Source organism: Phalacrocorax aristotelis, chromosome 3 (assembly GCF_949628215.1).
Source record: "Phalacrocorax aristotelis chromosome 3, bGulAri2.1, whole genome shotgun sequence".
NCBI classification, from domain to species: Eukaryota; Metazoa; Chordata; class Aves; order Suliformes; family Phalacrocoracidae; genus Phalacrocorax; species Phalacrocorax aristotelis.
Window position 1 is genome coordinate 100,258,767 of NC_134278.1, and position 16,239 is coordinate 100,275,005.

The 16,239-nt window shown below is 45.4% G+C and overlaps 1 protein-coding gene across 3 annotated transcripts in view; it reads right to left on the reverse strand.

The window, feature by feature from the left end:
- The window catches only part of PSEN2 (presenilin 2), a 20,667-nt gene extending 4,430 nt beyond the window's left edge, over positions 1–16,237 (reverse strand). Inside the window, exons 1-11 of one of the 3 annotated variants that reach the window (XM_075088721.1) lie at positions 16,108–16,215; positions 15,336–15,406; positions 10,316–10,512; positions 9,380–9,609; positions 8,231–8,372; positions 7,314–7,381; positions 6,279–6,499; positions 5,324–5,422; positions 3,453–3,530; positions 1,688–1,807; positions 1,235–1,353 (exon numbers count right to left, since the gene is read on the reverse strand). In XM_075088721.1, the coding sequence (XP_074944822.1) occupies positions 1,235–1,353; positions 1,688–1,807; positions 3,453–3,530; positions 5,324–5,422; positions 6,279–6,499; positions 7,314–7,381; positions 8,231–8,372; positions 9,380–9,609; positions 10,316–10,459 (1,221 nt within the window). In that variant the 5' untranslated portion in view covers positions 10,460–10,512; positions 15,336–15,406; positions 16,108–16,215. Of the gene's footprint in view, positions 1–1,234; positions 1,354–1,687; positions 1,808–3,452; positions 3,531–5,323; positions 5,423–6,278; positions 6,500–7,313; positions 7,382–8,230; positions 8,373–9,379; positions 9,610–10,315; positions 10,513–12,910; positions 13,124–15,335; positions 15,407–16,107 lie in introns of those variants that run through there. The other 2 variants (XM_075088724.1, XM_075088723.1) reach the window with 2 other exon arrangements.
- Between the last annotated feature and the right edge of the window lie 2 nt (positions 16,238–16,239).

Sequence of the window (16,239 nt, forward strand, 5' to 3'; positions counted from 1 at the left end):
CAAAACAAAATATCCACTGCTGTTCTTTTGACTGGATTGCTTACTATGATAGGTGAATTCCGGTTTTATCTGCATAGCAGGCCAAGATCTGTTTTTTTGATCATGTGTGAAAGCTTTTGTACATTTTGGGTAGACAGTGTGGCTAAGTGCATTTAGGCATAGATTCCTCCTCTCATCGAGCCCTTTTTTCTTCCTCCATGATGGCAAAACTTCAGAGACACCAGCCCCCAAAATTTTAACAGCACCACAAAAGAAACAGAATGGGGCATTAGGCCTCACGGAGAGCCAAGAGAGAGCATTCCCCCCAGTGAGGGAACCCTGTGCTGGACCCCAGCATATGGAGCTAGGTGACCCTATAGGTTTCTCTGACCTGTGAGGTAGGAAAGCTACACTCAACACACTTTATTTAAGTTAGCTCATTGCTAGTTCTCATGCTTTTTGATCCATGATCTTCACAAGTGAAAGTCACTGTCTTTCACTGTCCTTGGGATCTAAGTGGGGAAATGGAGGCCCAAGAAGGACAGGCTAATTCATTTTCTTCTACCTTCTAAAACTCCTGCTGTTGCCCTTCTGGTTAGTTTCCATGAGGACACTGGTGTAAACAGCAAGTTCCTAGTAATTATTTTCTACCTAGGTGAAAGCTCAACAGTGTGTGGTCATTAGAGCTAGCAGGACCAAGTCCTTTAGCACTTACGGTATTATCATTGTCTGCTTTTACTGATAATTTCCATGGATTTTTAAGTCTCCTTCCTTCCTGTTTTTTCCAGCATGAACACAAGAACAAGACAGGTCTTCATCCTCTTATTTAGCCATACTCCCTTAGCAAAAGGGAGTTAACCTTTTCAACTATACTTGCTTATCAATTTGGGGTTCACAATATTGACTCTTGTGGCTGACAGAAGTCCTCAATCTTTAACACTGAAGCAAGCACACTAACATAACAGTTCAGCTGTAACTGTTTTCCCTGGGGTAGTTTCACCCCCACCATCTCCACACTGGGCTCTGCTCCAAGGCATCATCCCTCCCAGCCCCATACCATTCAGCTTCTCCCAGTGGCTGTTTAAAGCCTGTCTTTCCAGGCAGAGCACTGGGCTGGGAAATCCAATGGTGGTTTCTCCTAAACACCCAGCATGCTACCTGCAGAGATGTAACAGTGCTCAGCTGCGGGTACTTCTGGCAACACTGCTGTGCTAGACAGGCTGTAGCTGAGTTTGTAAAAAGCTTGCTCACTTACTATGAGAATGGCTACAAAGCACGCCAGTGTAGTATTCCAGTCTCCACTAGCTGTAGCAGCTGCTTTGCCAACAAGCACACTGTAAAATATGAAGTCTCCAAGGCCCAGCTTCACACCCCCTGAGAGAAGTGGAAAAAGAAAACAAGTGTTACTTCTGCTTCTCCTGTTCTGCTTCCTCCTGAACAAATTATTGTCCCCTGGGGAGCAGGTGAAGGTTCCTGGATACATTGTCTGTGTAGCCAAGAGATACTTCCAGAATCACAATCCCAGAACAGATACTGCAGCAGCAAGAAGTAATACAGAGTCAGACTCAAGATCTTTGTTGCTCAACAAGTCACAACTTTTCAAATTAACTGCGATTAGGCCAGTCTGGGTAACAGTGTTAACCACAGAGTAAAAACGTCAGGTGCTGACTCTGACTCCACTGAGAACAAGGTATGAAGCCTCCCTTACTTTCCTCCTCCTCGAGCTCCTCGAAAGAAGTGATGGGGCGGGATGGAACAGGACTCCTCGTCTCTGACATTTGAGAGTCTGTGTGTGAATGGCTCCTGTGGTTTTCTCTCCCATCCTCAGCTTGGTTCCATGAAAACAGGCCAAGAAGAGCAGAGAAAAAAAAGAAACATAAGAGGTAGCTACATTTATAACTTGTTTTAATGCCTGAAATCCACACTTCTGTGAAGCTTCTCTGGAATGGGTAAGCCCTTTGTTTCTTGGTGGTGGGATCATCAGGACCAGTTTGAGCAGAGACATTTAGTGGTTTTAAGGAAAACGTGTGTGTTATTATTTGAAACAGTCAGAAGGGTACATGTTTACAGCTTCTTTGGCAGCTACCCAGGAAGGAGTTCAATGGCTTTAACAAGTGAGTACATACACAGAACTAAGCATTGCTCTGCACAGGCTAGAATGATGAGTAAAACCAAGTGAACTTAATATGTACTCCCACATTGTTATATCTTTTGGGGTGGAGGTACTCAGGTATTCCCTAACTGGTAGTATGACAAAAATGGGTGACTAAGAGGACTGCCATTTATGAGAAAAGTTCTGCCCTGAATCACATTGACATTAGGGCTGCACCATCACACGTACTAAATGGACACAGTTTGTTGTTCACAGATTTAATTTTTTTTTTGTTAAACACATCTAACAGAGCCCTTGGCAGGGCTTTTGGAAGCAGCCAGTCTGTTATATAGTACTCTATCTGACAATTCCTGTTTTCAAGAAGCGCTCATACAAACTTTCCAGTCCACATCATTCTGATGGGATGCTGCCATTGCAGATGTGAGCAGACTGTGATCTGGGACACATAGAGCTTCCACAGGGGCATTCTGTATGCCTCAGCACGTAGTTTGCTCCTGCTGTGCGCCCAGTTTCAAAGTAGCATTGCATCCCTGCGGTTTGTTAATACATCAGCTGCTTTATCCTGAAATAAGCAGCATGTTCAATTATCAAACCTCAGCATACATTTATTGCTTTAACATAAAAAGGTACTGTCATCTCTGAAGTGCAGCAGGACCAGATGGAAATCCTCCCAACACCACAAGTCAGATTTTATTCAATTACGTTCAATACTGCAGTTTAACTTGCATTTCAAGAAGATAAAAGCAAAGGCACAAAAACTACCACAGGACCAGCTAGAATGTAAACTTGGAATAAATCAGCTACTGTTGAGTAACTGTCCAAACATAAGCCTTTACCCAAGAGTAAACGTAAAGACGTTCATTTCCTTTGGCAGGGTAAGCCATATTGCACTTATGGGTAGGTAAAAGCATGTCTGCTCGGTGGCAGTGGCCTGAATGCACAACACTGCAATGCACTTAAGTTCACCAGCTCATCAGCATTACATTTATGAGCCTATGTTGTCATCTACCATCCCCAGCTAGTAAAAATATAAACTCCCACTAGCTCACTTTCAGCTTTGACTTCAGTACACCTGAAGATGTGTGTTGGATAACACTTTGGTTTTTTGGTTGGTTGGTTTGTTTGTTTTTTAAATAAAGGCAGCCTGAATACCGGAGCTTCCTACATCATGTGGTCATCTTCACTGCCAGTCCACACAGCAGGTTTCAGAACATCACTGAGTTCTGCGACTAATGTTAACAACACTGAAAAAAAAATGCATCTGTCAGGGTTCAGGGGCTTACATTTACTTGCAGTCTCAAACACACACATTATTTCCATGGGACAGTGCTTTGTATAGAAGAGCGACATGCAAGCAAACCTGCATCCCATATCTGCTGACTTGGTCCTCTTGCTGCTGTGTCTGGCTTTGCCATTCCAACTGTCCACATCATAGCAGCTAGAAGAAAGAAAGTAATCAGCTACATAAAACATCGGTCGCTATAGCTCAGAGGAGCTAAGTGTTTAGCTGTCCCTAAAAATATAAACCCTTGCCCCTGTAAATGCTTTTAAAACACTCACTCTTAGTTGGTTTCCCTAGGCATTTAGAAGGCAAGGTGGGAGAAAATGAAGGCAATGCATCCATTCAGTTTTTAAGAAAGTCCCAGAGCACAAACAGACTAGAGTCATTATAGTCTTCTCTGTAGCCTAAAGAATGCAAAAATCCAGAACTAGGGTCCTCATCTCCTTTGTTTTCTTCCTGGCTTCTGACTTCTCTTCAAAGAAAACAATTTCCCCGGAAATGATGGCAGTACAAAAGGTAACCAGAGGTTAACTTACACAGCTTATTCCACATGTTCTGCTAAAGGTAAAGCACACAAGCGAGGGATATGCAGGAGTTGTTAGAGTGCCACTTTTCTCACTGCCTGTTTGTTTTGATTCTTTCCTGTCAAAATATTGGTTATTTCTGTTTTGGTTCCAAGAACAACTGAAGGATGTTTGGGGGTTTATTCTTGAGATGGATCCCTAAATTAAAAAGGAATACAAACCATTCTGAAATCTGTGGAAGAGAACTCAAATCAGCTGTTTATTTACATGTGCATCAGTCTCCCTGTTTTTATAGAAGCTAAACTAAACAAAATAAGCCAAGGCAAACACAGTTCCTGCTTTTCCACTACAAGCTCAGCCAAGGTGATGTTTTTGCATCTAGAGAGAGCCACAGAATGTGGTCTTGCAATGGAGATGGTGACATTCTGCACAGGAACGTTTTGTTCAGTATTTATTATTTGTTAAATTGCATTCTCCTTTAGAGAAACTCTTGTTTGATAACTAAAATATGTGAGAGTTCATCTGGATTGTCTTGGGTCAGTATAACAGAATCTAGTAAAAGGGAGGTCAGCTGAAGCCAGCAGAAGCTCTGCTTGGAACATACAAAAGCATTTATATAACATTAAATGCTTGGAAAAAAAAGATCAGTCAGGGTGGAGGCATCCTCAGTTTAGCACCCAACATTTGTAAATACCCATTTATCTTACAAGCGATGTAATGAAAAAGTCAGCAAGGTCCATGAATCACTTGAGTCCAGCTCCTGTGAATGCTGAGTCGCCTGCTTTCCAACTGTCTTAATCTTAAGCACATATGTAGCTTTGTGGATAATGGCATCAGACACTGGCTGTAGTTAAACAGCCCAAGAAAGCCAGGGAAGAGACAACTAATTTTGTTTGAAGAGCAACACTTGAATAGAGCCTATTACAAAGCGAGCAGCCACCCAGTGAACAATCAAGCAAATATATTCTGAGCGCTGCCATCCATACAGTGCACAGAGCAAGAGGGCGCTGCAGGAAGAACAGAACTTCATTGCACATTTAAAGTGTGTCTATAAAGCGTATTAACAAGGAATAAGTGTACTGAGTGAGCATCATCTAATCCCAGAACTTTGCAAACACTACTGGCCGTATAACACACATTTTTGTATGCAGAACAAAGGGACATGTTCCACACTGTATTCACGAAAAGATAAATCTACTTTTGAACATTTCAGCTTTACAAGGCAAATGTGCGGTCCCTTTGGCTAATTAGAGTTAGCACCATTGTAACTGATAAACAAGGACTTGTACAAACGGTCTCTTCAGAGCGTAAATGCACACCAATTTTAGGGCAAGGAAGTAAGTAAAATAGTGCTCTTTGGTTTGACACAAAAATAGGTTGTGAATTTAATCTGGTTAAAAACATTAACATTCTAATCTTACTCACAGGAATATATTAAAGCAGGAAAAATGGGCTCATTCCTCTCCTGTGCAGTTTCTACCAGCATTCTCAGTGGCCCCTTGGGACAGAGAACAGCCATCAGATCTGCAAAGAAAAAAGGGCCAGACAATCTTATCTCAAACTATCATGCATATTTTACATTCTTTATCTTTAAAAAAGCTATTCTACCATCAAAATGACATCTACCAATATTAACTGGATGATTTCCAGAACAGCACTTTCTGCCATTTCGCATAACTCTAGATGTTCTAGTCCTTGAAGATGTTGTTCACTTCAAATACCATCCCCCAGGCTTAATGTAATAATAAGAGTTTTCATTGTGCTAATCCTATAAAAAGCCTCTTGAGAATACCACATTATTTCTTTAAAAGTAGGCAATAGCATTACATCGAGGTGTTAAATTTAATTAGAGGAGGACTGGGGGTACTTTGTTCACATTCCACAATCCATCACTGTGAACACTGACTCTGTGTTTCACATGAAGGTGGGTCTTTGGTCCAGTCCCTCTTTGCCTACTCTCCCTCCTCTGTCACAGCTCCTCACCAATCTGAACGTTACCTCTCAGATGCCTCTTGTTCTGCAGGTTCTCATGAAACTTTTAACACACACCAAAATCCATAATCTCTCAATAACTGTAAACAAAACCTGCAAAACTATCAGGTTGCTGCTGATAAAAATCCAGCCACCCCTGCCATGCAGTCAGATGTGGTTTGGTACTTCCCTGACCTGGTGTTCCACTTCGAAAGATGTGGTAGGGTACAGTATCTACGTGAACGAGTTAGCAAGAGACAAGCCAGGGAGTCAACTTAATTGCCCATCTGCCTCTTCCTAAAGCTGTTAGCACCATAAAGTTGTTTTTTGAATGACACGCACAGTCCTGAGATTTCCTCAGAGTAACCTCTCCATGAACCACACCTTGAGAGTCACAACCCAGACTTACCATAGATGGAGATTGCACCTAGAATCACCCATGCTGACCACTCAGGTAGATATTTAATGAAAACCAGTGCCATCAGAGCACTGATCATAATGAGATATGCTTGCTGGAGCTGCAAGGGACCTTTCCAGTGTATGCAAATCATTCCAACAGCTCCAAAATTCCAGATGACTAAGAACAGAGTGGGGTAATCCATGGCCACATTGTACGTCTTCAGTACTTCACTGGAATACAAGAAAACGTAGCTAAGCAATAAAAGCGACTGACAGACAAAGCATCCTACTAGCTGTAGTTAAACAAGCCTCCTACTACACCAGGAGGAAGCAGGCTAAGAAGCAGCTCTCATCAGGAAGGGGAACCTGCCTTGCAGCCAATTGCTGCTCTTGGCTCGCTGTTCCTCCTGCTGGGGATGGACGTGCCGTGTGCGCAGACAAGCACCACACTGCCTTAGTCCTGAGGTCAATAATGATTCCAAGGGTGTGAGCAGGCAGGATTTCAAGTCTTAACTGAACAGAGGCCTGCGGCTACATGACTGTCTGCAGCAAAGTCGTCATGTAAGAGTCATCCCACCAGATGCATGATGCTCACAGTTGAAGATGAAAAGTTTTAACAAGTGTCACTAGCAAGTTGAAAGCTTGGTTCTACGTGAGCCAGGAGCTAAGGGAATGAGCTTGAAACAACGTAGTCCGAGAAAAAGGCAGGACAAATCAGAGAACCAACTAGGCACATAAAGTTCCTTTCCACTTGCTTCTCAACATATAATTCAGGGCCTCTGTACCACAAGGTTCAGCCTTTTCATTTCTGGCTCATGGCATCACTTCCCAGTGATTTTTGTAGAATAGGCATTGTAAATCAGGTATTGCCTATTAAAGGCCTCATATTCTGTTTTTCAAAAAAAGAAAGCTATCTCATTCTAACAATTTTTAAACTTCCATTTGGAGAAGGGGAGACATTCCTTTCCTTGTTCAAGTTGGGGATTTTGTGCAAAAAGGTGAAGGAGCCCTGAACTGCCAGGTCACCTGCACCATTCCCACTTACCCGAGATATATGTAGGTAAAGAGGAAGAGCAGCATCAAAGAGGACAGGATGAGCCAGCCATGGATGAACTATCAAGGGCAAGAAGAGACAGTGATTGAAGGGGCTGTTCCCCCTCATGCAGGTTGCTGTGCTGCATGCACTATTGACAGAGCTTCCTACTGTCCAGCAGTCTCCTTCACTCCTCCAGTTTCCAAAGACCCTGGTTTCCCCACTGCCAGTTGCTCTCCATTCTCCCAAACTGTTACATTTTATATTCTATCTCTTGGTCTTTGTTTTTGTTGGCTTAGTTAGGATTTTTTAGTCTTTATCCTATCCATTTCCATGAGTATCCATACTGGCTCCTAGCTTGGACAGGTAAGTACATTCTCTGCTTGGTGTGCAGGAGGAGAGGTTTGCCCAAGGCTATAGAATAAATCTGTCTCAGGGCCAAGTTTAAAAAGGAGCAGTGGCCAGTGCTCAAATGCTGGGCTGGTACCACATGTAACAACTCTCTGGGCAGCACAAAACCTGCATGTGCCTTTCCCTCCAAGCCATGTCGCCTTCCACCAGAGCCTCCACAGGCAGGAAGAATACCAGTTCCCACAAAGCTTGTCTGGAACTTCTTAAGAGAAGAGATTCGCAGTAAATGGTAGAACTGCAAAACTTTTTGATCAGATGGAGAAGACTCAGACCTGACTAACACAAAGCAGCAGGCCTTGTTTTTAAGAGCCTACCATTAGTGACAAAATTACAGCAAAGCATATTCGGGGGCACAGCTCTACCACCGCTGACAAAGGCTTCTGTACAATATGATTCTTGCTATGACTAAGATGTGGACTAGCCAGTGCAGTGCCTGTATTTCTCGCTGACACACAAGCCCCACTTGAAGTCAAGTTCACAGCATATAGTTGGAAAAGGTTCTGGCATGAATGCTTTACCTTGTAGCAGCGATATTTATAGAGCAGAACTAGGAACACAGTCATTACAACGATGACGCTGATCATTATGATGGTGTTCAACACTGAGTTCAAGAGACGCTGGCCCACAGAGGGGGTATCCTCACTGAAAGGGGTGTAGATCCTGCAGTATAAAGCAAAAGCCATATAAAGTACATAAATTCTCTTCTAAGTGCCCCAAGATAAAACCAGACATCTCTGTGTGTGGGAAAGAAAGGGAGGTATGAATGCCAAGGGCAGCAAATATGAGATGTAGCCTCTGAAGGGGCTGGGCTCCAGTTAATCAACTAAAGATTAGTGGTCTTTATTAAAAGCACATTTCTACAGAGAAGCTGTGGCTGGCAAAGCTCTAAACAAAAAGACCCAGAGTATAAATTACTTCATTTAAGTTTAGTAACTTCTCCCCATGCCATGAATTTTTATTGCATGCTCTGGACCCTCTCCATGATAACTGTAAGGATACATCCCAGCTGCTGTCCTGAAAGGGGGGGGGGACCTTTTCTTTCCACACTTAGTAGGAGAGTCTTGGCCTCTTTTATCCCTTCTCATCACCCTGCACCACCACCCCACCACCCCCATTTTGTTTCCTTTGGTTCAGTTCAAGGGACCACAGTCCCCGTTTCTCCACCCACCATGTGAAGCGCAGTTAGAGCCCCAGGAGTGCTCTTGGGCACAATCAGAAAGAGCTGGATGGAATTACGTATCCACACCATGAGTCTTTAGGAACCAAAAATGTCATCAGGAAATGAGACACTCATCCGAATGAACATGCTATTCCCTGATTGCTGCCAGCTAATGGGCGAACAGACCAGGAGTTCAGCCTGGGCCTTTTATGCTGCATGTATGAAGTATGAAGCAACTTCATTATTACGCGGCTCACAAGCTTCGCTTAAGGTGCCCTAATGACAGTGCTCACAAATCAGTATAATGCAGGTATGGAAAGACCTACACAGATGAACGCAGCATACTTGAGTAAGATCTTTGTACATTTACGCAGCCACCTTTAGCTGTGTAAAGGTTCTCCCAACCTGCCAAGGAAGCACTCTGTGTACACAGACACGCGTGCGTGGAATGTATGTGTAAAGTTAGGGATCCCAGGTACTCAGAGGCTGTTTTGAAGGCCCCACTTACAGCTGCCCGTTTTTCTCCGTATAGAAGCGCACTGACTTTATGGTGGCGACGACAACAATCATACAAAGGGTGACAGGCACAAAGAGCATGATTACATGCTTTGCTCCATATTTCAGAGTCAGTTCCTCCTCTTCGTTTTCTGAGGCGCTTTCTCTCACTGGAACACCAGAGTCAGACATATCCCCATCAGCAACATTGTTAGGGCTTCGGCTGCTACCTGTTCGCCTCTTCTGAAAATAAATAATTAGCAAATACATAAGACCTCCTTTGTGTTCAAAGCTTCATTCCACCATATTTCAACTTATTCCTAATGGGAAGGTACCAACTGAACAGTACAATTAGAAATTCCATTACAAACAGGCCGCAATTGACTTTTGAAACCAAAACCATGAATATCTATGGGCTTCTTCAAGTCCAAGTACATAGATGGACACATGCACATGAAGGGTAAGGTGCACAGAACTGAGATAGAAGAAATATCACCTGAGGTAACATAAGCTTGATCAGTTCCTCCTCTCACAGCAGTGCTGTGCTTGCTTTATCCCGCTGCTTTGCTGGCAGCGGGACTAGATTCTGTTGTAACATTTGCTGCATTTGACCAGAGCAGACAAACCAGGGGGTTCTGGCAAAACAAGAAGGCTGAAAAGGATATCCTGCAAGAGTCATATGTACATCATGTCCTGATTAAAAGCCTGTATCTTTACCAAAAGGAAGGAGAAGGGAGGAGTATATATGGAGATAAAAAAAGGGGGTAAGTCACAGTGGAGGAAATAGGAACAGGCACTGCTGCTGCTCGCTGAGAGAGTGACACCAGAGAAACAACACTGGCCAAAGCCAATCCTAGCAGCCATTCTGCTGGGAGCGACTGAGGGGTAGAAGGACTACATCTATCATCATACCCCATTTCTTGACTCCCCAGGAAGGACGCATACCTACCCTGTGTGCCTGCGCTTCCCCTGCTTCTGAGGCTTGCAGGCCATCCTGGTAGGAGGGTACTGGAGGGCTCTCTGCAGACATCAGGGATGTTCTCTCATTGCAGGGCTCCTCCTCGCTGTCCGAGTTGTTCATGAATGTGAGCATTATTGCTTTCCCAGGGAGCACTCAGGAGGAACACGGCCAAGCACTACTCAAGGCTAAGGGGACAAGCAGAGCAGAAGGAATGAGAAACAGTGAACACTGCAGTGCAAACAACTGGAAGTCTGAAGAGGAGACACAATTTCAGCAGAGAGGCTGCAGCACGCTATGGAACTGCATCTCCCTCTAACAGCTGATTTAGCCTGCTGTCACGCCAGGCATGACAACCCGCTCAGTTAAAGTCACGGTGATTTTTGCAGTCAGGGGAAAGGCAAAATGCATCACTGAAGCAATTTAATACTTTTTCTTTGCCACAGTTGCTGCCTCTGTCTTCCCTCTCCCATTAGTACACCTTGAATTTCACGAAGGAGGTTTCTCAGTGTTTAGTGTTTGTTGCACATGGGCCAAACAAAGCTTCACCTCAAACGCGGGCTGCCTGCTAGAAAGCTAAGAGGGCTCAGCTCTTACACAACACTCCCACAAGCATCAGCAGGTAGCAAAAGTTTCTCAGTAACCCAGAGCCTTGGCTTTACATAAGCCACAAACCAGAAGTTACATGCCGTCTTCCCTGTTATGACTGTTTATTAACCAGATGAATTTCATAAGCAGTTCTTCTCTTTGGCCATGGATAAGGAGAGGTTTGTGTAGAAGGGGAAAGGCCTGTTTCCTTAGGTGAGCCACTTTTTTTTTCCCCTTATGTTGCCTTGCGGTTAAAAGCAAAACCACTTGGATGGGCCACAACATGGAGTATAAAAGTGGGGGCTAGAAATGTTCGGCCTCTTTCCACCTACTACTGTGCAGAAAAAACACGCAAAGCAGTGGCACAGTGCAGAGAGGAAAGGAACAGCTCTTCTTTCTAGACACCAGAGAGAAAAGGTGCACTGCCCGGGATACTGCAAAACAGCCTTAAAGCCAGGATTTCAGGAAGCTCTAAAGGCAGGGGGTAGGAAAATTCCATTTAGCCTTTATTAAGTCAGCTTAACAAAGCAACTGGAGTAAATAAGGATAATTCAGTCACCTTTTTATTCTCAGCCACTTGTCCATAAGCAAACGAGATTTGTAATGCATGGTTAAGCTGTCATATCTACAAGAACACCTCCTCTCCTCTGCAGTATTTTACTCAAGCACTCTGCAAGGAAAAGCCTCTGTGTCTCAGGAAATATATCCAACTCAGAAGAGGAAGCTGAAGAAGCCATGCGACTTGGACCAGTCACTTAAATCTGAATCACGCAGTCACAGCCCAACCCGTGCACTATGCTGTCTATCAGCCAGTTTGAGAGGTCAGAGTGGATACTTTGAAGGTCTGTGAGATATTCTTGCTTCTCACTAAGGAAACTGAAATTCACTTTGGAGGAAGAAAAGAGGGAGGAGTGGGAGATTCCCTTTTCTTTCACAACCTCCTCAACACATCTGGCACCTTCAAGAAATTTTAGAATGTCAATCTGCCCAAGTGAAACATTTTTCAGACATCTGTTCCTCCCCTGCCTTCTCTTCAAGCATTTTCATATCATTTTGTTCCTCTTTTAGTGATAAAAGTGGTACAGTTACAGGAAACAAAGGGGTAGCCCTCGAGCCAGGCCGGTCAGCTTCACAATAATACTGCGTTCTTCCTGAGGGAGACGCCCAACACCTGCATTTGTGTGCTTATTTCTTACAGAGCCCAAATATCTCCACTCCGGGTGTTTAACACACTCTTCTGACTGAATATGTGGGGGCTTATAATTTATAGCCAAGAGCCTAGATTCTGGTTCAGTTATAGGATTTAGGCCCCCTTTAAAGAAGTCAGGTACATAAAGTCATTCAATCCTGACATACTTCTGGATCTGTGAAGAGGTTAAGTTATGCATGCCATGGGATCTGTGACCCACAGAATTTAAATAACTCTCAAAACCTTCTGCCCATGTCAGAGACCAGGGAAGAAATAAAGATCTACTCTCTGATAGTTTGGGACCAATATTACGTTTTAACAACCCAATGAAAATATTAAAGAACTTTTTCTCCCACTATTTAAGAAACCGCAACACAATTTTTGCTATGTGAACAGAGCAGTTCTGCAGAGGATTTAGAAGCGACAGCCAATTAGCCTACTTTCAACATCTCAGTTGTGCCCACTAGAGGAGTTAAACCAATAGCAAAACCACGGTACTAATTACTAACCTCCACGATTACATGGAAGAATAACCTTATGTTGTAATAAAGCTGATTTTTGGGCTGGACATTTTCTGTTATTCTCCCTCAACAAGGACATGGACATATGCAAAGATGCAAAAACACTTCTGGCCAGCAGGCAGACTCAGGCCTGAACACAGCTTTACTATCCCTTGTTTACAAGACTCTGGTTTCAGAGAGGGCTGACAAAAACAGACCCCAACGCATCTGGGGTTTTACAGGAGTTCCTGTGGCAACCAACCCTCAACAAATCCTCAGACACTGTACTCACAGCTGCCTTAAACTCACCCAAATATGTGGTCCTGCCAGAGGGGTTGTCCCACTATCCTCAGCTTCTCTGGTGCCAACACCAAGTGCTCATCAGCTGTCTAGCTCTTTTGAAAAGACAATGGGCACTTGTTTTCCTTTGCTTTCAGAGCCAGGTTCCAACAGCCCCAGTAGCAGTGCCCACAGGAGGAAAAGGAAGCACTGAGTTGTGCCCCTTCCAGTAGGGTCGAGCCTTACGGTGGCAAGCCCTCAGCTCACTGCCAGATACCCACCCACCCTCACCTCAGGTCTGCAACACCTATGGCAGCACAGCTCTTAGCAAGCAGGGGTCTTTGACATACAGTTTGCAGAGGCATGAACATCTGCCCTCCTCCCCTGCCCCACCACAGACCAGGCAGGAAGTTTGTCTAATGCCACTATTTATTCATCAGAGCTGCACTTTGAACTGGCATCAAGGCTGTGCTGGCTGCTGGAGAGAGCTTTGGCTTAAGCAGTCTGCCCTTCAAGAGAGGAAGGACCAGCCTGGTCACTCTCACACCCACCTACCCAGCTCAAGAGCACCTTTGGGCTGAGCAAAGTGAAAGAAGAGAAAGCCTCTGCCCTGGGGCCTTGCTTGCCAAACAGAAAGGGAGCCACAGACCACCAGGCGACCAAGAAACGGGTGTTACAAAGCCACACTCTTTTCTGGTATCATTTCACTGGTTAAACTAAGGGAAGGGGCCTTGTGGAGATGACTTCTGCCTCCCAAGGATGCTGGGTACCCCGTAACCTTTCCTACTCGTGCGTATGATACCAAATATATCAGTGCATACTGACTGTGTTTTCCTAGGCTGAGGTCTAAGGGGGAAGAGCAGTTCAGGAAAGGAAAGAATGGAGGGCTGAAACAAGAATGCTTCCTTTCTGGTTACTGCAACAGGAAGAGGTTTCAGGGTGGGGTGGAAACGCAAGCTCTATCAATATTCAAAGAAAGCTATAAAACATGGTCTATCAAATCTAGTAATCAAAGGAGATGAACAACACGTGCTAGAACATCATCAAAGTGACCCAGGAGGTTGCAGGGTTATCAGGCAAGGTTTTCCTCTGTGGATAGATTCAAAGCATTAAGTCCCATTCAAAAATCATATGACATTTAAGAGCCAAAAGACCAAACTCTCAAAATTGTACGGCAAAAATGAAAGGGGACAAAAACTAGGTCAGTAGTAAGTACTTCTTATAACGGACCAGCTAAGGAGGGAATATGATGACTCCTGCTTTACAGCAGTCTTGTGAAGCCTGCCAGAGAGCAGGAGTCACCGTTTCTCTTGTTCCAGATGTCCTTCGTGCAAAGGGACCTCTTTCCTCAACGGCGATAAATCAGCTTTATGGATTTTGATGGAACTGGGCCAATTCACACTAACATTAGGATCTAGCCTCGGTTTGTCTTCTAACGTCATGCTGCAACATCACTGTGCTGCAAACAAACCTAAATTCTTTTCTTTGCATTTCATCCATCACAAACAATACCAGAACAACATACAGCACAGAATAGCTGCTATAGGCCACCAGAACACTTAATAATCCACTCGAGAGCTAAATTCCTGTGTATACATATTGTTCTCTTCAATGGCAATTAGATGAAGAGAATTAGTTCTCCTTTGCTGTATTTAGATCAAGGGAAAGCTTTGGGCTGACACTGACAGCGTGATGTTCTCCTAAGTCTCAGCTGTTGCAATCACTGCTGCTGGCAAATACAAAGAAGAGGAAACAACTTTGAAGAAATCCTAAGTGGTGGGGCCAAGATTAGGAGGAAAGATTTCCAGGTTCTTGCGAGAATGTGCATGCTGCTGAAGTGACAGGTGTCTTGGAACACACCATCTCAGTGGTCAAAAAAGAACTTGCAAATGCCGTTCACTCTCAGCCCCAAAATGCAAAAATAACAAAACATGAGGTACTGTGGGAAGTTGTAGAGATTTGTAGCCCTCTTCCTCCTTTTCAGGGCATGCCAACATAGCTGAACTAGCACTACTTTCTTTTGCCCCACACAAAAGGCACCGCATAGCCCCAAAGTGTTATTTTGCTGGGAGAACTGAAATCAGACCCTCCCCAGGAGCATCAGAAGGATTATTTTGCCAGCAAAAAGCCCAAATACACTAGCAATCAACTTTTTGTCACAGCATAAAGGTGCCACAGCCCTGCAGACCTACTTACACCTGTGAAACCTCAAAGCCTGGGTCAGACCTCACACGCAGGAGCAGCTACTCGCGTTGGTCCCAATGCTGCCGGGGGCGTCGGAGCCAGCAGGTGCTGGAGGTGACACCCTGGGGACACCCAAAGACACCAGCGTTGGGGCTGGGTTCCTGCCTCCTACCCGAGCACCTGGAGCTCTGGGGTCAGCCAGACACAGCAGCGCGGAGCCCTGGGTGCTCCCACTCCCCACTGGGCCCGCCGGTGAGCACAGCATACGCACCAGGGCTGCAGGGCTGGGTCAGCTTCTGTGTCCGTCCAAGCGCATGGCCAGCCCGGCCACGCACGCAGCGGCTGGCGGAGAGAGAGACAACAGGCACTTTTTTAAAAAACCAAAAATGACAACAAAAAAAACTCCTACCAGTCAGAGATTTTGCAGGAGGCCAGAAGGAGACCTTGCACACTTGCAGGCGTTTTTCCCAGCTGCCCTTTCTAATGCTTAAAAAACGGGTTGCACGAAAGGCGTGCCGGCAGCGCTTCCGAATGAAATCCCAGGTTGCAGGCAGGACTGCTGCTACCCGTGTATTTCTCCATATATTACCCCTATATTTCTCCACCCCAGGGGAAATACATACACATATATTTTTATATTTTACAGTATACGTACACAAACATATATATAAAAATATCTATTTTATATATACATATATATAAAATATGCACATGTACAAAAACATACACACGCCTACCCACCCCTATAACTTTCAGGAGGCCGACCCAGCAAGGCTGCCGGCCCCCGGCCCCCCTCGGCCCCCGGCCCCACTCAGCCCCGTGCCGGGCCCCGGTGCGGAGCGGAGGGGCCTCGCACGCCTCTGGCAGCGCGGCGACCCCCGCCTCCCGCGCGAGCGCCGGCCAGGCCAGGCCCCGCCCCATCCCGGCTGGCGGGCAGCCAGAGCCCGCGGCGGCCCAGCGGGGACCGGCCCGGCGGGGACACGCAGAGGGACAGGGACCGTGGCCGGCCCGGCGGGCCCCCCCGGGCCGCCACCGCCCCGTACCTGCTCCCGACACAGCACCAGCTCCTCTCCGCTCCCATTGGCTCCAGCGCACTCCGGCCTCAAGGCTAGCCGGGGGTGGGGGTACGATCGCGCCCGTCGATTCGCCGCAACGCCTGTCGCTCAGCGGCTATC